This window comes from Dromiciops gliroides, chromosome 3 (genome assembly GCF_019393635.1).
Source record: "Dromiciops gliroides isolate mDroGli1 chromosome 3, mDroGli1.pri, whole genome shotgun sequence".
NCBI lineage: Eukaryota > Metazoa > Chordata > Mammalia > Microbiotheria > Microbiotheriidae > Dromiciops > Dromiciops gliroides.
The window spans coordinates 281,525,558-281,548,637 of record NC_057863.1 but is presented as its reverse complement, the minus strand read 5'-3'; the positions used below and the strand labels follow the sequence as shown (position 1 = coordinate 281,548,637).

Sequence of the window (23,080 nt, the reverse complement as noted above, 5' to 3'; positions counted from 1 at the left end):
GGAAATGGAGGTAAACAGGGTTAAGTGACTTGCCCAGGGTCACACACACTTAGTAAGTATCTAAGCTAAGAACAACAAAAAAAGGCTTTTAAAAAGGTTTATGTTGGGAATGAAAGTTGAGCATCAAAAATAGGATAGGACTGATGCTTGGGAAGGATGATAATAGATGACTGTAGAGGAGTTTGAACTACTTAACTCATTCTGCTTCTGGTTTCTCTGCCAAGAAAAGCAATCTTTTGGACTATGAAGACTAGAACAAAAATAGTTGAAAGTTTAAACCCAATATAAAAAGAGTTGGTTTGAGGGGGCAGCTAGGTGGCACAGTGGATAAAGCATTGGCTTTGGATTCAGGAGGATCTGAGTTCAAACCCAGTCTCAGACACTTGACACTTACTAGCTGTGTGACCCTGGGCAAGTCACTTGACCCTCATTGCCCCACAAAGAAAGAAAACAAAACAAAACAAAAAAAAGAGCGGGTTTGAAATCACTCGGTTGTGCTCAATGCATTCAAGCCTACATCTTTGGGTACTGAATAAACTGGCAGATATAATTATTGAGGCTCTGGTATTGACCTCTGAAAGATCTTAGAGAATTAGGGAGGCCTACACCACAGACCCAGAGAAGGATACATACATATCATTTTTTTTTTTTTTTTTTTTAGTGAGGCAATTGGGGTTAAGTGACTTGCCCAGGGTCACACAGCTGGTAAGTGTTAAGTGTCTGAGGTCGGATTTGAACTCAGGTACTCCTGACTCCAGGGCCAGTGCTCTATCTACTGCGCCATCTAGCTGCCCCAATACATACATATCATGAAGGGAAGAAAGTAGAATCTACAAATCATACACCAGTGAGCCTGACTTCCGTTCTTGACAAAATTCTGTAGCATTGTGTTAAAGGGAATGTTTGTGAACATTTAGAAAATGAAGCAATGATCGCTAAAAGCTGACCTGACTTGATTAAAAGTATGAACCTCATTGCATTTTCTGACAAGGTAACTGGACTGGTAAATCAGCTGAGTGCTGTAAACAGTGTACTTAGAAAAATCTGTGGGTTTTTGGAAAGAGCTCTGTATTTAAAGCCAACTGCTAGCCCTGCTACTTCTTGGCCTCTGTGATTTTAATCAGGTGTTTATACCTTTCTGGGTCTCAACAAGCATATGCTTGTTGAACTACAAACATAAGGTGCTATGGTGAGACAATGTTAGGTGATGGAAAGTGATTAGGTTTGAAGTCAGGAAACAGATTTATATATCACACTGTCTTTGTGACACCAGGCAGTTACTTTGCTTTTCAGAGACTCTGTTCTTAGACATCTGTGTTGTCTAATTGTATGTTTTGATGAATATATATATATATATATATATATATATATATATATATATATATATATACATATATATATATATACACACACACACACGCGCGCGCGCATATATGTTTCTTTGTGTGTATAACCCCTCCACCCATATACTTTTTGTGGTATCAAAGTACTGGAACCAGAGTGTTGTTGGTGTTGTTCATTCATTTCAGTCATGACCCCATTTGGGGTTTTCTTGGCAGAGATATTGGAGTATCTCTTTACAGATGAGTACAGCTTTACAAATGATGAACTGAGGCAAATAGGGTTAAGTGACTTGTCCAGGGTCACACAGCTAGTAAATGTCAAGTGTCTGAGGTTGGATTTGAACTCAGGTCCTCCTGAATCCAGGGCCGGTGCTCTATCTACTGCACCACCTAGCTGCCCCCATTTATCTCCTTTTATTAACATCTCTAGTTCATCTTGCTTATTCATGTTTTATACAGCTGTAGTAATGCATTTTATTGCTGGCCCCTTTCTTTAGATTTTTGTGTCCTGTGAATTTCTGGGCATCTCTTTTATCAAAAGTGATGACATCTGTTAAAGTGCTTTGCCATTCTTAAAGGACTATGTAAACCCTCTGGCTATTATGATGATGCTTAATAATACAATTATTGTTATTTTTAATCTGCAATTCTTCTCCTTCATTGTAGTTACTATTTATAGCTATCTCAGTAGCTATAAGTAGTATTCTCTCTTCCCTGTCTTTTCAGTTTAAAGCTATTTTGATTAAAGTTGCAAGATCACAAATGTATTTTTCTAGTCCTTGTTAAGTGCATGTCATTCATGGTTAAGAGTCTGTCATTCCCATATTCTTAAACCATGGTCTGGGAATACAAATTCCATTCTCAAACACCATCTTCTTAAATTCTTGTTTCACTTTCAAAATCAATTTTACTCTTTGGAAGTTCTTGCCTTTATTTTTTAGCAGCAAGGAAAACACATTGTCCTTACTTTAGTTTCTTGTCTTGATTTCACAGTCCTTGTGTGAGTGTGTGAGGCAAAGCTTTCTAAATTCTTCCTGAAAATATCATTTGTCCACATGTGGATAACTAGAAGTGAGTAGGAGTCATCAAACTTCATGATAGGGAGATTATCAGGCATATCCTAAATTCAATGTACTTCCTCAACCTCTGACCCCCTAGGATGGGAATTACTACTACTGCCTTGGGGTTGGAGTGGTTTCCATTTTCACTGCCTAGCAAATGAATGATAGGGGAAGAAAGGAGTTGCCAGTCAGGGACTTACATTCTTGACATTCCAATATGCAATCCTAAATCCATTTCCCACAGGATCATTATTAAATATGACAGCTAGGTTCCATAGTATCACTACTATGCTTCAAAGTTCTTAATGAATTAAATAAATTTTAAGGGCTGGCCTGAAACTTTGTGTTATCTAGAGAATTGTTATTTGTGTGTGTGTGTGTGTGTAAGGAAAAATGAGATCTCACATGGTTTTTGCAAACAATTGAGATAGATTTGTGTTCAGCGTTCCTGATGCAGGCTGTATTTATGGCCATGGTTCAATTAAAGTGCATTTTCACTATTTCTCTAACCTTTCCAGAAGGGACCTTTCGTGCTAATAGTCATTCTTTCTGCAGAAGCTAGAAGAGAGATTGCTTCCATATCCAGTAGCAGCCATAGTTTTCATTTGAAGTAGAATGAAATATTCATTTGTATAACTTAAATCAAAAGTAGTAGCTATATATCAGTACAGCAACATTCAATGTCAACTGTTTTGTTGTGGTTTTTTTATTGTTAAAAGTTTGCACCTTTTATCTCTTCAAATTCTCTGGCTTTGTTGGAGACTGGATGCTCCTTCTCTTTGATAAGTGATCAATTATTATCTTGTTTGTTGTGCCAGCAATCTACTTTAATCTACTTTACGGCCATGTGTCAGAGCAAAATTGTGTTCTGTTGAGCAAAATGAGATTGTTCATGGAGTAATTCCCCTTTAATCCTTGCAGCTTTTAAACATTGGTCTTTAGACAAGTCTTGTCACTTTACTATTAAGTGGTGCATCTGGTTCTCATTACTCATTATTCCTTATTTATTCAGAATACCTTTCATTTATTAAACTTTTGTATTTGCTACATATAGGGTGCTGTCTAGCATGACAGATGCAATTCTGGCTCGTGTATATAAACACTCTGATCTGGACCACCTGGCCAAAGAAGCTTCAGTACCAATAGTCAATGGGTTGTCAGAGATGTACCATCCTATCCAGATTCTGGCTGATTACCTCACTCTCCAGGTATGCTGCTTTAATTTTTAATTTTTAATTTTTGCATTCTTCAAATGGCTTGTTCATCAATCACTTGAAATAAAATATGTAGGATTGCAAAGGGGAAAAAAGAAATACATTTAGTAAAAAATGAAGCAAAGCAAAACAAAATAAACTCCAAGTTCATGGATTCTGGGTCAAGAACCCCTGCCTAGTATGAAAAGAACCTTTGTGGTGGCTTTCATCCCCCTCCCTTCAGACACAACCTCCCACCCTCCCCAACAAGATAACTCAAGTACCAGTAAACAGCTGCTTTGTATTAGTGGCAATGTGGGAAAAATCTTTGATTTTACTAGTATGGATATAAAAATATTTGATTGCTTGGGTTGAATATAGATGTCATCTAGTGCTGAATCTGGAGGAGCAGGGGTCAAATCTTGGCCCTTCTACACACCACCCTTGTGAATTTAGGCAAATCATTGAACTTGAATGACCTCATTTGTAAAGTGGTTGGATATGATGATTTTTCAACATCCTTTATAGCTCTGAAGCTATAGTCCTTGAACAGGTGTTAGTGTTAATATGGACATCCTATCCAATCTGATGCCATGCTTGGAAGGAAACTTAAGATGTCAGCTCTTTTGTGAAACATTTCTCTTTGAAGCAAATTAAAATGACTACAGAATGGTGCAATTAACACAGTTTAAGGGGGGTGGCCCATCTCCCTGAATCTTAAAATTCATCTAATTCACGGCAGTCACTTGTTTCTAGACATGCAACAACTGGAAAAATCCTGAAATACTTTTCGCATTACTAATGGGCTGTTAAGATGACTTCCAAGTAGAATGAACCAAGTTTCCCTGGTAGGGTTCATTCATCCAGTGAAGAAAGGAAAAACTCTATAAACATATGTAGTCTACCTAAAGTTTACCTATTTCTGTTATCTCTACTGCTGCCCACCTAGCTTCTGAGTACTTCTAGGTGCCCCTAGAGCCCACTAGGGTATACTGCCAAGGCCTTCCCTGGACCTACAAAATGGACCTGCAAAATTTTCTTGGTGCTAATTTAGTTGTCTGATCCCACATCTTCTCAAGACCATGTGAGCTAATCTCATGAACTACCCAATGATAATATATTAATGTCTGATCATGGAGGGGTACATCAACTTCCCTTGGGCTATTTGTACTTTAACAAACATTTCTGAAAACATAACTGCTCAATGCAAAGACATGCAGTTCCTGTGCTAAAATTATAGGCACTAATTGCAAGATGAGGATATAATTTTAAACAAGGGATCTTTAAAGGTGGTATAGTGGATAGAGTGCTGTGCCTGGAGTCAGGAAGACCTAAATTCAAATATCACCTTAGGCAATTCACTTAACCTCTGTTTGCCTCTGTTTCCTTAATTGTAAGATGGGGATCATAAGAGCAGGTACCTCTTAGGGTTGTTGAGATCAAATGAGATAACATCTGTCAAGTGCTTAGCATACTGCCTGGCACATAGAAAGCACCAAAGAAATGTTAAAAAAAAAAATTACACCTTACAGGTGGTTAGCAGCCTTATCTGTATAAGGCCAGGTGGGAGACATAACTGTCATTAAAATGACCTGTATTATGCTCTTCTGTTAAGATTTGAATAAATTCCATTTATTTTTGAGAAAGAAAAATAGTATAAGTTTATGTGCTATGTACCTAGCAAGTCTCTCAGCATGTATTTTGTACTAATGTAAGCAGAAGTGGTGATGGGGCATATAAAAACATTGGGAAAACATACCACACTTTCTCCTTTTTACTGGTTTCACTGGAGAGCTAAGCTATCCATCAGCTTTGGACCAGCTAATAAAGGCTCTTGCTGACTCTGCTGCTGATCAATAGAAGTGTGTGCTATTGTTTAGGAATTGTTAGAGCAATAACAGATGCTCAGTTAAAGCTAAGGGGATTTAGGAGAATTGAGTCACTTCTCTTTTAAAAACAGATTTTTAATGGTAGCTTTTGGGGGGGGGCAATGAGGGTTATATGACTTGCCCAGGGTCAAGTGTCTGAGGCTGCATTTGAACTCAGGTCCTTCTGAATCCAGGGCCGGTGCTTTATCCACTGTGCTATCTAGCTGCCCCAGTGGCTTTTTTTTTTTTACATTAACTAGATTTCCCCCTTTACTCCCCAGTCCTCTGCCTTCCAAAGAACAATCCTTTATAACAAATAACTATTTTTTTAAAAAGAAGAAAAATATTCAACAAAACCAATCAAAACACACACACAAATCTGACATGATGAGCAATGTTTCACACTCCTTGATCCCCCACTTATGCTGTATCTTCTCTTTGGAGATAAGCTTGATATTTGTACTTTTGTAACATTAAATTTTGATTGTGCTGTGGTTACTATTCTTTCCAGTTTCATTGTTGTGGTCACTTTGTGTGTTTTCTTGATTCTACTTGCTTCACTTTGCATCAGTCCTTGAAAGTCCATGCCTCTCTGTGATCATCATTTCTTACAGGACAATAATTATTATATTACACTCATGTACTACAATTTGTTTCTCCATTTCCCAATTGATGAGTATCTACTTTGCTTGAGAGGCAGCTAGATGACACAGGGGCCTGCCCTGGAGTCAGGAAAACTTATCTTCCTTAGTTCAAATCTGGCCTCAGAAACTTATTAGCTGTGTACAGCCCTGGGTAAGTCATTTAACCCTGATTGCCTCAGTTTCCTCATCTGTAAAATGATCTGAAGAAAGAAATGGCCAACCACTCTAATGTTTTTGCCAAGAAAACCCCAAATGGGGTCACAGGGAGTCGGACTCGACTGAAATGAATGAACAACACCACCGACAACAACACTCTGGTTCTAGTTCTTTGAAACCATAAAAAGTGCTGCTAGAAATCTCTTAATGCACATGGAGCCTTCCTTTTTGTCAGTGACCTTCTTAGAGTATATGCCTAGAAGTAAAATCTCTGGGTCAAAGAATATGGATGCAGCTATTTCTAGATGGCACCCGAGGATCCCCTAAATGCCATAGTGTGGTTAACATCCTGCTATCTCATCAACTTGATCAAAATAGTATGAAAAAACAAGCATGGGGTTTGAGATGGGGAGAAAAAAAATCCTAGCCCTCTTATTAGTCACTATCTGGTAATAGAGTTATTACTGTGAGAAGAGAGCTCATTTATCCATTTCTAATTGATCCATGATTGATTGCACCTTGATGTCATGCTTCTCCAGGGTGCAAAGAAGCCCATTAAAGCATGATATGGAGTGGAAAAGAACTTGGAAAGGGTTCAGACTGTAGAAATAATTTAAATAGTGACTCCTTTTCCAACAGGAATAGTGAAATAATAATTTTGTGATTTAATTTTTCTTTTTAATCTAAGACATGGAGGTGATCCTGGTTTTCAGAGACAATCAATAGCTGTCTTTCCAAGCTAGAAATACTTTCATTGTGGACCTGGAGCTGGAAATGTTTATTCTATTTTCAGGGGGTTGAAGAAAGAGAAGAAAACCCAGCATTTCAGTTTGGTGGGTTTCCCTTTATCTCCTCCCAGCCTTAGTCTGTTACTTAAATCACCTATTCTACAGGAACACTATGGTTGTTTGAAAGGCCTCACACTCAGCTGGATCGGTGATGGGAACAACATCCTTCACTCTATCATGATGAGTGCTGCTAAATTTGGGATGAATCTGCAGGTGGCTACACCCAAGGTAAGCAAAGATGTCTGCAAAGGGGAGGGGAGGGTAATTCGTTTTCCTTAAACAACATTGGGGCAGATGGATAACTCAGTAGATAGAGCACTGGACCTGGAGTCAGGAAGGCCTGTGTTCAAATCTGGTCTCAGACACTTACTATGTGGCCCTGGGCAAGTCGCTTAACCTCTATATGCCTCAATCCACTGGAGAAGGAAATGGCAAACCACTCCAGTATCTTTGCCAAGAAAATCCCATGGACAGTGTTGGTATGCAGGGACCATAAGGTTCTGAAGAGTCGGACATTACTGAACAACAATAAACAACTAGAAAAATAACCCCCCTCCATTTCAGGAACCCAGGTTCCATATGTGAACCCAGGTTCCATCCCTGTGTCTGACACTAATTCATTTTGTGACCTTGGTCAAGTCATTTAAATTCTTCAAACCCTGGTTCCCTCAACTCTAACATGAAGAGGTTGAACAAATAATCTCTATAGTTTCATCTAGCTCCAAAATCATGCAGTCCTAGGATTTCAATCTGTATTGGAAATAAAAAACATAATTAACAGTATCAAGTAGTTGAATAATAACAATTCACATCTATATAGAACTTTAAGTCTTGCTGAGGTTAGTGTCCAGAGGACAGACCACTGGAGGGGAAAAGGCTTTCAGGTAGGTGTGGTTTTAATCTCTTTTGTCTACTGAGTGTTTGAGTCAGTCTGATCTCCAACTCTAATGACCCTGGGCTGGCTCTGAGAAGCCAGGCAGGCCCTGAGTGGGGGGGTCCCTGGGTCCCCCCCAAACCCCATTATTAATAATTTTCTCCCACCTCCACCTTCTAGAATTCTGAGATTCCTTCAAGGTGTTTAGATCAGGTGCCACGTCCTAACCCATATCTTTTCTTTTATGTCCCCCAAAGAGAATCTAAATTCCTTAAAGGCAGGGCCCTGTTTTCAATTTTTTTCCTTTGGGTCCTAGAAGAGTGCTTGTCACATAGTACATACCTAAGAAATGCTTGTAGAATTGACAAATGAAAAGAAGAGTTCAACAGTAACAAAGTACAGACATTTCCCCCCATTAGCACTGTCGTCTACACTGGATACGTGAATTGATTCCCTGCCAAGCTGCATAAATTAGCTACAACTTTTACTGTGGCCTCCTGTGTTATGAAAAATAGGTTTAAAAAAGTCCCCACTGTTCTACCTAGAATAGAAACCCATCATTCTTTCTTAAGTTCCAGCCATTCGGTCACACATGACAGAAAATGTGAAGTGTTGTACAATAGTTGAAATTGTACAAAGATAAAAACAAGTCCCTGTGTATCATTTACTGTCTTCATTCTCTCTCACTATCATCTCTGCACTAACTGGTCCAGCACAGTATAACTTGTTGTTCAGTAATTTCAGCCATATCTGACTCTTCATGACCCCATTTGGAATTTTCTTAGCAAAGATACTGTAGTGGTTTGCAATTTCCTTCTCCAGCTTACTTTATGGATGAAGAAACTGAGGTAAATAGAGTTGTATGACTTGCCCAGGGTCACACAGCTAGTAAATGTCTAAGGCCAGACTTGAACTCAGGTCTTCCTAACTCTGGGCTGGGTGCTCTGTCAAGACAAAATGAGGAATGTACCAGTTGGAAGTTTCACAATCAAAGCAGGTTTGGGAATTATCTAAATGACGCCCCCTATCGTGTCAAAATAAACTTAGATAAATGGTAGAATCTGGATTCGAAAAGGTTTGTGAGGGAAGCAGGGGACAAGGAGCAAAAAGAGTTAAGGTGAGTGCTTATAGTCAACAGGAAGGAAAAAGTATAACAAAAAAGTCCTTGGAAAAAAAAATCACTGTTTAAATGCAAGATTTATTATTAGGTTTGTTTTTATTGACAAAATATACATGTATAATATTTATCCTCATGGATAAAATTTATAAAATTCTTTATTTGGAAAAAGGAGTTTAAACATTTTATTGGATGTCAAAGGTCTTTCATTACTAACGAAAGAAAAAAACGATCCAATATTAAAAATAATTACAGCATAGTCCTGAGGCAGAAACTCATTTAAATGATAAAGAGCATTAAAAACTAGCTCAATCTTTGGCCAGGGATTTTGGTGGTGGTTGTTGTTGTTATGTTTGGGTTGCTGTTTTGTTTTTTTTTAATCCTCTGGAAATTCAAATAGTGCTGGAATAGCTTCATAAATTTGCAAGGCAGCATTTATTAGCAGTTCTGTTTTCTTTAAAGATAAAGCCAGAAGATTTATTGCCTTCCCAAATACAGAAAGGCTTCTATGGCCATAATTAATCTACCTACCTGCATCCCTCCAACTTGCCATAGCTTACATTGAAAAGCAAAACGACTTTAAAAAATAATTTTGTTAGGGAATGGAGAGCCAGTCTCAAAGCCAGAAAAATCTGATGTCAATTTCTGCCTCAGGCTCATACTAGCTATGTGTTTTTGTTCAGTCATTTTCAGTCATGTCCAACTCTTTGTGATCCCATTTGTTTTTGTTTTGTTTTGTTTTGGCAAAGACACTTCAGTGGTTTGCCATGGCCTTCTCCAGCTCATTTTTTAAAATGAGGAAACTGAGGCAAACAGGGTTAAGTGACTTGCCCGGGGTCACATAGTTGGCGAAGTGTCTGAGGCTGGCTTTGAACACACAAAGATGAGTCTCCCTGACTCCAGGGACAACACTCTATCCACTGTGCTACCTATTTGCCCCTTACTGGCTGGGTGACCCATAGCAAACTTCTTTTTTTTTTTTTTTTTTAGTGAGGCAGTTGGGGTTAAGTGACTTGCCCAGGGTCACACAGCTAGTAAGTGTTAAGTGTCTGAGGCCGGATTTGAACTCAGGTACTCCTGACTCCAGGGCCAGTGCTCTATCCACTGTGCCATCTAGCTGCCCCCATAGCAAACTTTTTGCCTTGGTTTCTTCATCTGTGAAATGGGGAAAATGGTAGCAACAACCTCCAAAGGGTGTTGTGAGGCTCAATTAAGATTCCCAAATATTGTGAAGTCCTTTGCAAGTATTAAAGCTCCATATAAATGCTAGCTATTATTGTTGTTATAATTATCAGCCATAATAATTATACAACAATTATATTATTATTGTTGACCTTCCAGTGTTCCAGACAATTCCCTGACCATAAGTTGCCAGGAATATGCTGACCTATATTGGAAGAGGGAAGTAGCCTCCCCTTGGAGTTCCCTCTCTCAATGAAATCACTGGTGCAGTCCCCATCCTATCCTTTCTAAAACTTTGTCCTTGGGGCAGCTAGGTGGCGCAGTGGATAGAGCACCGGCCCTGGAGTCAGGAGTACCTGGGTTCAAATCCGGCCTCAGACACTTAACACTTACTAGCTGTGTGACCCTGGGCAAGTCACTTAACCCCAATTGCCTCACTAAAAACAAAAACTAAAACTAAAACTTTGTCCTTGCCTACCATTGATAGCAATTTTTATATTATTGTAAATATGGAAAAGTTTGACTGACATGAGTTTGATAATCAGTCTTCATCTGGTGACCTTCATGTGCATACAAGGTCAGTAAGGACTTTGGCTTTGCAAGACAAAGTATGAGAACTTCTGTTTTTGATTGTGCTCTGAACCATTCTGTGTTTAGATAGCTTTCTCATTTTCAAACCTCTTCAGCTGTCGTTGGAACACTTATTGATTCTCATCTTGGGATGATCAGTCAGTCAATAAGCATTTGATTAAGCTCCTACTCTGTTTGAGGCACTGTGCTATGCCCTAGAAATACTAAGAAAGGCAAAAGACAGTCCCTGCTCTTGAGGGACTCAGGGTCTAATAGAGGAGAGAGCATGTCAACAAGTGTGAAAAACAAGCAATATTCAGGATAAATTGGAGATAATCAACAGAGGAAAGGCACTAGTATTAAGGGGGAGCAGGAAAGGCTTCTTGTAGAAGGCCAGAGTTTATCTGTGACTTGAAGGAGGCCAGTGAAGACAAAAGGGGATAGCAAATGAAAATGTCTGGAATCAGGAGATGAAGTATCTTATTCAAAGAACAGTAATGGATAAAGCACCAGCCCTGGATTGAGGAGGACCTGAGTTCAAACCCAGCATCAGACATTTGACTCTTACTAGCTGTGTGACACTGGGCAAATCACTTAACCCTCATTGCCCCGACCAAAAAAAAAGAAAGAAAGAAAGAAAAAGGAAAAACGAACAGTAATGAGGCCAGTGTCCCAGTGGGGCGGGGTGAGGAGAAGAGCCAGGTGTAAGAGAAGACTGAAAGGGGGAGTCCATCAATAAATATGTGTTAAGTGCTTGCTATGTGCCAGACACTGTGCTAAGTGTTGGCAATAGGAAAACTAAGACAAACACAATCCCTGTTCTCTCTCTCTCTCTCTCTCTCTTTCTTTTTTTTTTTTTTTTGGCGGGGGGAGGAGAAATAAGGGTTAGGTGACTTGCCCAGGGTCACACGGCTAGTAAGTGTCAAGTGTCTGAGGTCAGATTTGAACTCAGGTCCTCCTGAATTCAGGGCCGGTGCTTTATCCACTGCACCTCCCACAGTCTGTGTTCTCAAAGAGCTCCCAATTGAATGGGAAAGAAGGGTCCAGGTTGTGAAGGATTGCCAAAGAGAGGGTTTTATATCTGATCCTGGAAGTGATAGGGAACCTATGGTGGGGGGAGAAGGGTTTGGGATGGGGAGGGGTGATAAGATCAGACCTAAGCTTTAAGAAGATTTCTCGGGCCCCTGAGTGGAGGACAGACTGACTAGATTGGGGCAAAGTCTTGAGGCAGAGAGACCAATAATTCAGGTGTGAGGTGGTGACAGGGTCAGCTAGGTGGCACAGTGGAAGACTCCTACTCCTGAGTTCAAATCTGGCTTCAGACACTTACTTGCTGTGTGACTCTAAGCAAATCACTTAACTCTGTTTGCCTCGGTTTCCTCATCTGTAGAATGAGTTGGAGAAGGAAATGGCAAATTACTGCAGTATCTCTGCCAACAAGACTCCCAGTTAGGTCACAAAGACACAACAAAACAAGGAGGCACTGACGGCCTGCAGGACAGTGATGGCAGTATCAGACGACTTCATTATCCTTCTTAACCTCTAGGAAACTTCTTAATTCCACCTCCTTCAAAATAGTCATTTATTGATGGTAATCTCCATAACTATTTTGTGTCTATACTTCCTAGTCACCATCATTACCTTTGTTACTAAAAAAAAAAGAAGTAATTTATCTTGAAACATAATCTAGAATCAGGCTGGAGAATTAAACAAACCTCTCAATTCATGGAGATTTTAAAGGGGTGGGGGTTGCCACAAGCTAGTAAGAAAAAGCAAAATGTTTTGTCTTATCAATCTAGGTGGCAAAACTATTAAGAGGATGTAGGGAAAAAACAGCTTATTTTTAAAAATAATTTAGATGCAACATCAAGGCTAGAAAACCTAAAACTATAGTATCTTTTATATCAGAAAGGGCCAGGTTACTTGGATTTACCTTTTTTTGGGAGGGGGGGCAGGGCAATGAGGGTTAAGTGACTTGCCCATGGCCACACAGCTGGTGTCAAGTGTGTGAGGTCGGATTTGAACTCAGGTCCTCCTGAAACCAGGGCCGGTGCTTTATCCACTGCGCCACCTAGCTGCCCCCTGGATTTATCTTAAAGTCATCAAGTGACTTAATTATTTGTAACTATTATTGTTCGGATATTAGAATGGTTTGCCATTTCCTTCTCCAGTTCATTTTACAGATGAGAAACTGAGACAAACTGGGTTAAGTGACTTGCCCAGGGTCACACAGCCAGTAAGTGTCTGAGGTTGGATTTGAACTCAGGTTTTCCTGACTCTAGACCCACTGTGCCACCCAGCTGCCCCTATATAATCAAATGCATCAAATGCACAGTTCCCATTCCTTTCCTACAAACAGTTTATTCTATTTCATGCTGTTGGGGAGGACTGGACCATTATGTTTGCTCACCTTATTCAAAAGAATCATGGAATATGTCATTCGTGAGTTGTGCATTTACTTTGCTGCAAAATTTGTTTTGATCCTAACTCCTATGAAAAATGGAAACCCATGTGTGTCATTTATATGTGTGTAAACTAACAATTCAATCCGGTTTTTGACAGGGTTATGAACCAGATCCTGGTATCACCAAACTAGCAGAACAATATGCTAAAGAGGTATGATGGACATAAATTTAAAAAAATATATATATTGCCTTCACATTTCGAGGGGCATTGTTTAATCTAATCTGCTCATTCATCTATGCTAGCATGGTACCAAGTTGTCTCTGACTTTTGATCCAATGGAAGCCGCCAAAGGGAGCAATGTCTTAATCACAGACACGTGGGTGAGCATGGGACAAGAGGAAGAGAAGAAAAAGCGGCTCCAAGACTTTCAAGGTTACCAGATAACAATGAAGGTACAAATCGATGCTTCTCTATAGGTTCATTAATTCCATTTATAAAGGCAAGAGCCATAAAATTGCTCCTTCACTTTGGGTAGAACAGGGCGTCTTTTTCCTCTTCACAAAGAACTCTTTGTCTATCTTCCTCCTCTGGGGTTTTTGTCCTCTCTCAGTTTAGTTGTGCCTTTTGCAAAGAGATTGTCGTGATAGAGGCAGCAAAGCTGGGGCCCAGAGAGTGGGGAGAATTTTCACAATTATCAGCAAAGTGTCATTGTAAGGTATTAGGAGACAAAAAAAAATACATCAGTGACACTTTTTGAGCCACATAATTTCTTGTAATTTTCCTTTAGTTCTAGTCTAATTTTATATTATATCTGCTTTCTTAAATCCCTGTGGATCAAAATGGATTGTTCCAGGATCATGGTAGGAACTGGAATACCTTCAAGTTGTACTCTTGATCTAATCTTGGGGTTTTCCCTAAAGACCTCAAAGGAAATCTAATGCCAAGTTTGGTGAAGGGATCTCCCCAGAAGGAATCAAAATAGGATCCTAAATTTAGGGCTGAGCTAGGCCTCAGGTGTTATCTAATACACTCTCCTATTTTTGTGGACAAGGAAACTGGGATCTTTTGAAGTTAAATAACTTGTTCAAGGTCACACAGGTAAATGGGGAAAGCTGGAACTTAAGATCAAAAGATTATAGAACTAGGGGGTACTTCTTTTTGTTATTTTAATATTTTATTTTCCCACAAATTACATGTAAAACAATTTTAACGTCCTTTTTTCCTCCAAATTTTGAGTTCCAAATTCCCTCCCTCCTTTCCCCACCCCCCCACATTGAGAAGGCAAGCAATCTGATATAGGTTATACATGTGCAGTCATGCAAAACATATTTCCCTATAAGTCTGTTGTGAAAGAATGCACAGACGAAGACAACAAGAAAAAAAGTTTTAAAAGTATGCTTTCATCTGCATTTAGTCTCTGTCAATTCTTTCTCTGGAGATGGATAGCACTTTTCATCATAAGTCCTTCAGAGTTGTCTTGGATCATTGTGCTACTGAGAATGTCTGTCATTCACAGATGATCATAATACAATATTGCTGTTATTGTGCATAATGTATTCCTGGTTCTAGAGCTGGGAATTCTTAACCATATTTTTTTTGTCATGGGCCATTTTGTCAGACTGATGAAATCCCTTCTGAGAATAATAGTATTTTATATATATATATATATATAAAACAAAATATGTAGAATTACAAAGGAAACCAATTATCTTGAAGTATATGTGTAATTGTTTTCCAATTTTATGATCCTCTTAAAATCTATCAATAGACACCACCCCCCACCTTGATTTAGACTTAGAAGGGATCTCAGAGATCTAGTCCAATCCTTTCATTTTACAAAGAAAGAAAGAAAGAGGCTCAGAGAGATCAGATGACTCCAGAGCCTGGGCTCATTCCACTATTCTATATTCCCCCTCATAAATCTATTTTTACATATCATTAAAATGATCCTATTCCAAGCTAGCCACAAATTATAGGGGATCTCTCTGGTGCTAGAACAGGAGGTTTACAGGATAGAAAAGTGCAAGATTTTAGGATGAGAAGGGATTTGGGTGACTATGTAGTCCAACATCTTTCATTTTACAGAAGAAGAAACTGAGTCCCAAAGAGCTGATGTTACTTGCTTAGAGTCCCACAGTTAATGGCAGAACCAAGATTAGAACTCAGATCCCTTAATTCCTAGATAAATATTCTTTTTACTTTTCTCTACATTTTATATTCAGCTTAATGATATATAAATGGTGTGTGTGTGTGTGTGAGAGAGAGAGAGAGAGAGAGAGAGAGAGAGAATATGAGTGAGATATCATTTTTCATGCCAATCCACCAATATTTCAGGAGATTCAGGAAAAAAAATGGCTTGAACTTGGAGCTAAAGTAGTAGGGGCAATATAAATTTCAATTGGAAAGCAGCAATTCTAAAATTGGGAGAGATCGTAGAAATGTGATTTTGTTGTTATATAAGGGAAAATCAAAGGTAATAGCAATTAAAAATGTGAGTTTCAAGAAAAATTACTAAATAAAATTAAAATTAGGATGGAAAATGAAAAAATAATCAGAACTATAAATACTCATTTTCTGAATTATTTTAACTAATATGCTTAAATGTAAATAAAAGGCTAGAATCAAATACTTTGAGATTAGATCTATGCATGATGACCAAAACATCTTGTATCTCCAGATGAGTCTCTTGCAAGTGGTCATATATTTGTTGTTGTTCAGTCATTTCAGCCATGTCCAACTCTTTGTGACCTCATTTGGGGTTTTCTTGGTGAGCAGTTTGCCATTCCTTCTCCAGCTCATTTTACAGATGAGGAAATTGAGGCACACAGGATTAAGTGACTTGTCCAGGGTTACATAACTAGTATCTGAGGCCAGATTGGAACTCAGGTCTTCCTGACTCTAGGCCTGGTAATCTATCCACTTTGTCACTAAACATTGGCCATAAGATCATCTCTTCTAATCTAGGACATATCATATATTTTAGTGATTTAAAACTTACCCTGGAAATAAAGATAACTCAATTAATCAATCAGCAAGAATTTACTAAGCACCTGTTATGTACTGGGCATTGTGATAGGTATTTTGAGATAGGGAAGACAAAAATGAAACAGTCTCTTACCTCAAAGAGAAAATTAAAAGTAAATGTGCACGCGCGTGCACACACACACGTGCATACAAGATTCAAAGGCCTCATTTTTGTGTTGACCTCTTAGAGACATTTCCAGCATTGTGTGCTTGGGTTTGTTTGTTCTTTAAGGGGCAATGAGGGTTAAATGACTTGCCCAAGGTCACACAACTAGTAAGTATCAAATGTCTGAGGTCAGATTTGAACTCAAGTCCTCCTGAATCCAGGTCTGGTGCTTTATCCACTGTGCCACCTAGCTGTCCCTCATTGTGTGCTTGTTGAATGACCAACCAGTTGCTAAGGAATGCAGGTATGCCTGTCACACATGGCCTGCTCAAGCAAAGTGTACTGAGTTCTCATTGACCATTTCCAGCATCTTTTTGTTTTTTCCTTAGATGGCCGGAGTTGCTGCTCCTGACTGGACATTTTTACACTGCTTGCCCAGAAAACCAGAAGAAGTTGATGATGAAGTATTTTATTGTCCAAAGTCACTGGTATTTCCAGAAGCTGAAAACAGGAAATGGACAATCATGGTAAGAACTAAGCTGGGCTTAGCCTAAGGGTTGATGTGATTAAATTATTTACCTATAGTCAGGCACTATGTGCTAAGTGTTGGAAGCAAGACTTGAACCTGAGTCTTACTCCAAGTCCAATATCATATCAGGACTTCTTAACCTATTTATAGATCTATGGAAAGATTTTGGAGTGGGGACAGGGAGTCAATGCACTTGGATGGAAAAAAAAATGATATCTTTAGTTTCACTGTGATTTATTTACTTTACGCTTTTATGTATGTTATTTATGCATTTGAAAACATTCTGTTTAGGTGTCCAAAGGCTTCACAAAACTTCTGAAGAGGTCCATAACACTTAAACAAATTAAGAACCCTTGTACTATAGACCATGTTGTCTATCTCATCCTAATAATGTAATCAAGTTATAGTAAATGCTCAATTTGCCCCACTATACCTCCTTAATGGAACTAAACTTGGGGTGCTTTTGCATGAAAGGGGGAATTTCAGTGTTTTAAAGTTCTAAATTTCAGGTACAAGATAGTAACAATAATCTTTTGTTCTTGCCAGTTTAGACACAGACAATTATCTCAATTCCAAAAAAGAATGTGTGGCCTAACCATATTAACTCTATAATACAGGAAGTGGCATAATAAATGGTTTTGTTTTTGTCAGAAAAATAATTGGAACTCCAATGATGATACAGCCTTAATGATCTTTTAACTTTGTCTTCCTTAGAAATTCAAAAAGGAAGTCTGGAAAATAATAAAGCATGCTGGAATAAGTATATGGAGATTGGCTGTTTTTAGCAGGAGAAATGACATATTTAAGCACTATTGCATTCAAAGCAATTTTAGTTAATTACCTTTGGGAGAAAACATGGCCTTCCTGATTCTTCTTAGCCCTTGTTCACAAAATCACCATCAGGGGCCGTTTTGCTAAAAATTTAGAGGTAACATTCTAAGGGCCCAATTCCAGTTTCTCTACAGAGGTTAGCTCTACATGTAGTCTCATTTGAACAGTAGGGAAATCTCAATGTGAGCCCCTTTGCTAAAAGATCTCTCATGGTTAATTACATGGTGTTTTGTACAGAGATAGTGAAGGACTGGTTTTCAAATGCTGGTAACCGCTTTAACACAAAGATGCTGATTTTCAGCACCCTGTGTAGTTTCATAGCTGGGCACAATTGGGCATATTCAATTCACTGTATCACAAATATTTTATACTTGTGTGTGTGTGTGTGTGTGTATTTGTAGTTACATTTACACAATGTAGTGTTACTGATCAATAGCTACTCCATATTCTAACAGACATATAGTCCTTAGTTAAACAAATCTCTAGGGTCATTTGAGGCTTGCAAACTTACAGTTTTTTCTTGTACAATTTAAAGCATTGACCCTTTGACAATTTCCCTGCCAATATGATGGAATGGAGATATTTCTGGGTCTGGAACCAGAGGATATGGATTCAAATCCAAACTCTGTATGCCCCTCACTACCTGTATAACCTTGGCCAAAGTATTTCCCTTCTCTGGGCCTCATGTATGTTTTTCTCATGCATAAAATGTCAGGGTTGACCTAAGGATTTTTAAGTTCCAGCCCTAAATCTATGATCCAATGAGAAAGACAGTAACCATTCCACAGTGGTTATTAACCCAAATAACATCCTTATTCTCTAAACTGGTGGTATCAGACACATGACCCATGAGCCACAAGTAACCCACAACATTCCTGAGTGCAGGCCTAACCAGACCAAAATGTAATTGGGAAATATTGAACAAAACATAGATAAATAAAAATACAATAAAACATAAATATTACAATATTTTAAAACTAAGTCAATATATAGCCCCCAGGGATCATTATGTATAGATTAGTGACCCCCATTTCTGTTTGAGTTTGACGTTCCCTGCTCTAAACCATAAGACATCTCCTTACTCATTGACATTATTTGGCTTTTCTCAATGATGAGGGATATTGCCAAGGAAGGCAGTGTCTCCTTGTCCTTGAGGGACAGAACAGGGCAGAGTCAGCAGTCCTGACAGAGACCTCAGATGGGTTTGTTCCCTTGCTGACAAATTTTGCCATGGCCATAAAGCATAAGGCAATTGAACAGCCCCGTGTAAGTCTGATTCCAGAAAATGTTCCACTATGAATGCTGAAAACACACAGTAACACAGTGGAGAAAATCAGTCTCATTTTATAGAACTTCCCAAGTGTTCATTTCTGAAGCCATTAAAAATATGAGATGTGATTCCTGGGAATCATAAAAAGATGTCACACATTTCACCTAATGTGATAGGCAGGTCACCCACAAAATAATCAACTTATACTAATACTTTAAATATATTGTCCCTTAAGTATTGTTGCCATTTTAATAAAACATCTCTCCCATGAGTCCTATATTCAGTATTTCTGGGATATATTTAATGGAAAGAGTGATGAACTTGGAGTTTCAGGGACCTGAGTTCAGATCTTGTCTCTTCTATTCATTGTGTCATTTTAGGCAAGTGATTTAACTTTTCTGGGCCTCAATTTAATCATCCGTTAAAATAGAGGGGTTGCACTAGATGACCTCAGATATGTCTTCCCAATCTAGATCTATAACCCTGGGATATAAACAGTGAAAGACCAATGAGAACAGCTAGACCAGTTCCCTCATTTTACAGATGAAGTTGTTTTTCAGTTGTTTTTCAATTGTGCCCGATTCTCCATGACCCCATGTGGGGTTTTCTTGGCAAAGAGGGTAGAGTGGTTTTGTCATTTCCTTCTCCAGCTCATTTTTACAGTTGAGGAAACTGAGGCAAACAGGGCTAAGTTACTTGCTTATAGGGTCACACCGCTAGTAAGTGAGGACAGATTTGAGCTCAGGAAGATGATCTTCCTGACTTCAGGTTATCCACTGTGCCACCTAGCTGTCTTTACAGATGAAGAGAGAAAGGTTAAGTAACTTGTCCAAAGTAATATGGGTCATAAGTAGAAGAGATGAGATCCACATGTGAGTGCTCAGATTTTGAATTCAAGGGTTATTCTACCATAGAATGTTCTCACCTGCTACTTTGCTAGATACTGCTCTAATGTATTTATCATTTGATTTATATTATATCATATTTGTGATTATGTCTTATGACAGCTAGGTGGAGTAGTAGATAGAGTCCTGGACCTGGAGTCATTAAGACTCACCTTAATGAGTTCAAATTTAACTTCAGACACTTACTAGCTATGTGACCTTGGGCAAGTCATTTCAATCTGTTTTCCTCAATTTCCTCATTTGCAAAAAAAAAAAAAATGAGCTGGAGAAGGAAATGGCAAACCACTCTGGTATCTCTGCCAAGAAAACCCCAAATGGGGTCAAGGAGAGTCAGGCATGACTGAAAAAATGACTTGACAACAGCAACTTATCTTACTACTAAGCTAAATTCCATGAGGGCAAGAATCACTTCTCATTTGAACTCTGTATCTCCCACAGCACCTAGGGGACTGTTCTATACACATTAAGTATTTAGTAAATTTTTAAAATAAAATTTGAATTCTTGTAATTTTGTAAACACAGTATTCTAGAGGCATGGGCTTGTATCCCAGCTCTGATTTAGTCAGCTAGGTGGTACAGTGGATAGAGATCTGAGCTTGGAATCAGGGAGACTTGAATTCAAAACCAGCCTCAGAACTAGCTCTGTGACCCTGTGCAAGTTACTTAACCTCTGTCTGTCTCTGTTCCCTCATCTATAAGATAACAGCACCTACCTTCCAGGGTTATTGTGAGGATCGTATTTGTCAAGTGCTCAGCACAGTGCCTGGTACATAATAGGCACTGTACAAATACTTGTTCCTTCCCTCTCTCGTTTTCTTCATCTATCAAATGTGTTCTGGATTAGACCATCTTTAAGACTGCTTGTGATTCTTCCAGAATCCTTGTTTGGTGGAGGCAGAGTGAGAAGTTTTTACCTCTGAAACTTTTCGAAGGAAAGCTGAGCTGGTGAATCACACCTTGAATTTATATAACGCTTCCCAAAATTTCCAAAGCATTTTCACATAGGCCATCTCTTTTTACCCTCACCATAACCCTGGAATAGTGCACAATCACAAAGCTAGAAAGCATCAGATGAGGCCTCTAATCCAGGCCACTTGTCTGCTTCATCACTCTGTACACAATAAGCTCACTCAAACTCAAGATGGCTCGCCAATCCCAAGCAAATTTACCTTTTGCCGATCCTCAATTGATGCACCCCCTGCCCCCCAAAAAAACCCTTGCAAACTTCCCTTGATCCATACTGGCTATAGTAAGTACCATGGTGAACAGTAGGCCTGTGATGACCCACAGAACTTCACCAGCCAATCCCATGGATGCCCTCAAGGTTGCAAAAGTCACTCACAGACAATGCCCTAGTGTCTGCTTTTTCTCTCTTCCACCCTAGAATCATTCCTTAGGACCCACATGGATTGTGTATGTAGCAGGGGCTGTCTGCTCCCTCTTGACTTTTCCTCATCTGCATAAAAACAAATGTAGCCCAGAATCCTCCCCTTATCATTTCAGGTGTTTCAGCATCTTGACAAAGCTGACTTATAATTTGCTTGGGAAAGCTCATTTATATCCCAGGCCCGTTTTGCTCCCTTCGCCTGATCCACGTACCCCATTCATTTCTGACGTTTATTAATTTCTTTTTTTTTTCTTTTCATCTTCACTGCAGGCTGTCATGGTGTCCCTACTGACAGATTACTCACCACAGCTGCAGAAGCCTACATTTTGATGCTTCGGTTCTTTCCAAGGGGGAAAAATATTCTGTAGCAAGAGAATATTCTAGTCCATGGGGAGGGGGAGAGGGAGGCGGATCAAAGAAACGAGCCATTCCCTAATGTAGCCAATGGGTGGATTGTACAATATTGTTTTGCATTGTGAAATCCCATACAATTGAAGCTCTGTCATTTGTTGGGGGGGGGGGTTGTCTCATTGTTTAAAGCTTAGGGTTTGTGTTTAGTTTGTACTTTTTAACTGTCACTTAGCGAATGAATTACTCACAAAGCAGGTTATATGACTTCTTTGTGATAGCCTAATGGATCATTACCTACAGTCATCTGCACATTAAAATTTCACCCACTATCAGCTGTTGATTAGACCTGTAATAATAATAAAAAATAATAGCACTACATTTGTGTAGTAGTTGAAAATGTACAAACATGTTTTTCCCATAATGACCTGTTGAGCAAGGCAGTGAACACAGGTGGCATCCGTGCCCTTTTGGAAGGACACAGAAAGTCTTGGCTACCAGAAAGGCCAGATAGATTTGCCTCCTGAGTGGATTACACTTTGGGGAATGCCAGCAGACAGACCAGCCAGGCATTCTGTTGTGGAGGAGGGGGTGGTAATGACCCAAGAGGCAGCTTAACCATGGTAAAAGTCTGCAGTCATTTGCCAGGCCTTCCAGGAAGGTGGGGGTTGGCTATCTTTAAAAACAGAAATATAGCTACTCTTAAAAGAAAGTTTAGAGTTACAACACCAGGGCACCCCTTGCAAGGAAGTGGAACATCTCTATTTACACAGTTAAGTACACGTGTCCTACCCAGGAGAGGAGCAAAAACTTTTATAAGCAACTGACAACCAGCCCAGAAGCTAAAATGCCAGTTTATTTTTCTTTGACTTTATGTTGCTTTCATCTAAGTTCAAATCCTTCTGATACTAACTGCTTGACTATGAACAAAGACTCTTGGAGTCTCTGTTTCCACTTCTATAAAATGGTAATAATGATGCCCATGGTACCTATTTCTGAAGGTGACTGAGAGGCTCCATTCAGAGATGTATGGAAAGCACTTAAAAAACTTAAAGTCCTCAACACTTATCAATCATCGTCATCTTCTTCTTCTTCTTCTTCTTCTTCTTCTTCTTCTTCTTCTTCTTCTTCTTCCTCATCCTCATCATCATGACTCACCTCCACATATTTCTGTAGAGATATTACATACGGCTTAAGAGTTTCTATTTTATGACCTGAATCTATGCTGTCATATTCTTGGAATCAAAATCAGATTCATGTATTTTGAATAACTATAAAATATTATTTTACAATTGGTTAATCAGACCTTTAAACAAGTTCAGTGCTTCTCCAAAAGGACATTTCACAAGGAAGGGTAAAAAAGGAAAATCACTTTCTTGGCATTCCACCTAGGTGGTATGACAGTTGTAGTTTGGTTAGCTATGACCTTAAAAAAATCAGCAGGCGGGGCAGCTAGATGGCGCAGTGGATAGAGCACC

At 39.0% G+C, this 23,080-nt stretch overlaps 1 protein-coding gene across 1 annotated transcript in view; it reads left to right on the top strand.

Annotated features, from left to right (window-relative positions):
- The window catches only part of OTC (ornithine transcarbamylase), an 80,221-nt gene extending 58,238 nt beyond the window's left edge, over nucleotides 1–21,983 (top strand). Inside the window, exons 5-10 of the mRNA XM_043997604.1 lie at nucleotides 3,459–3,612; nucleotides 7,159–7,281; nucleotides 13,359–13,412; nucleotides 13,505–13,654; nucleotides 16,722–16,859; nucleotides 21,525–21,983. Coding sequence (XP_043853539.1) covers nucleotides 3,459–3,612; nucleotides 7,159–7,281; nucleotides 13,359–13,412; nucleotides 13,505–13,654; nucleotides 16,722–16,859; nucleotides 21,525–21,584 — 679 coding nt within the window. The 3' untranslated portion in view covers nucleotides 21,585–21,983. The remainder of the gene's footprint in view (nucleotides 1–3,458; nucleotides 3,613–7,158; nucleotides 7,282–13,358; nucleotides 13,413–13,504; nucleotides 13,655–16,721; nucleotides 16,860–21,524) is intronic.
- The last annotated feature ends 1,097 nt before the right edge of the window (nucleotides 21,984–23,080 follow it).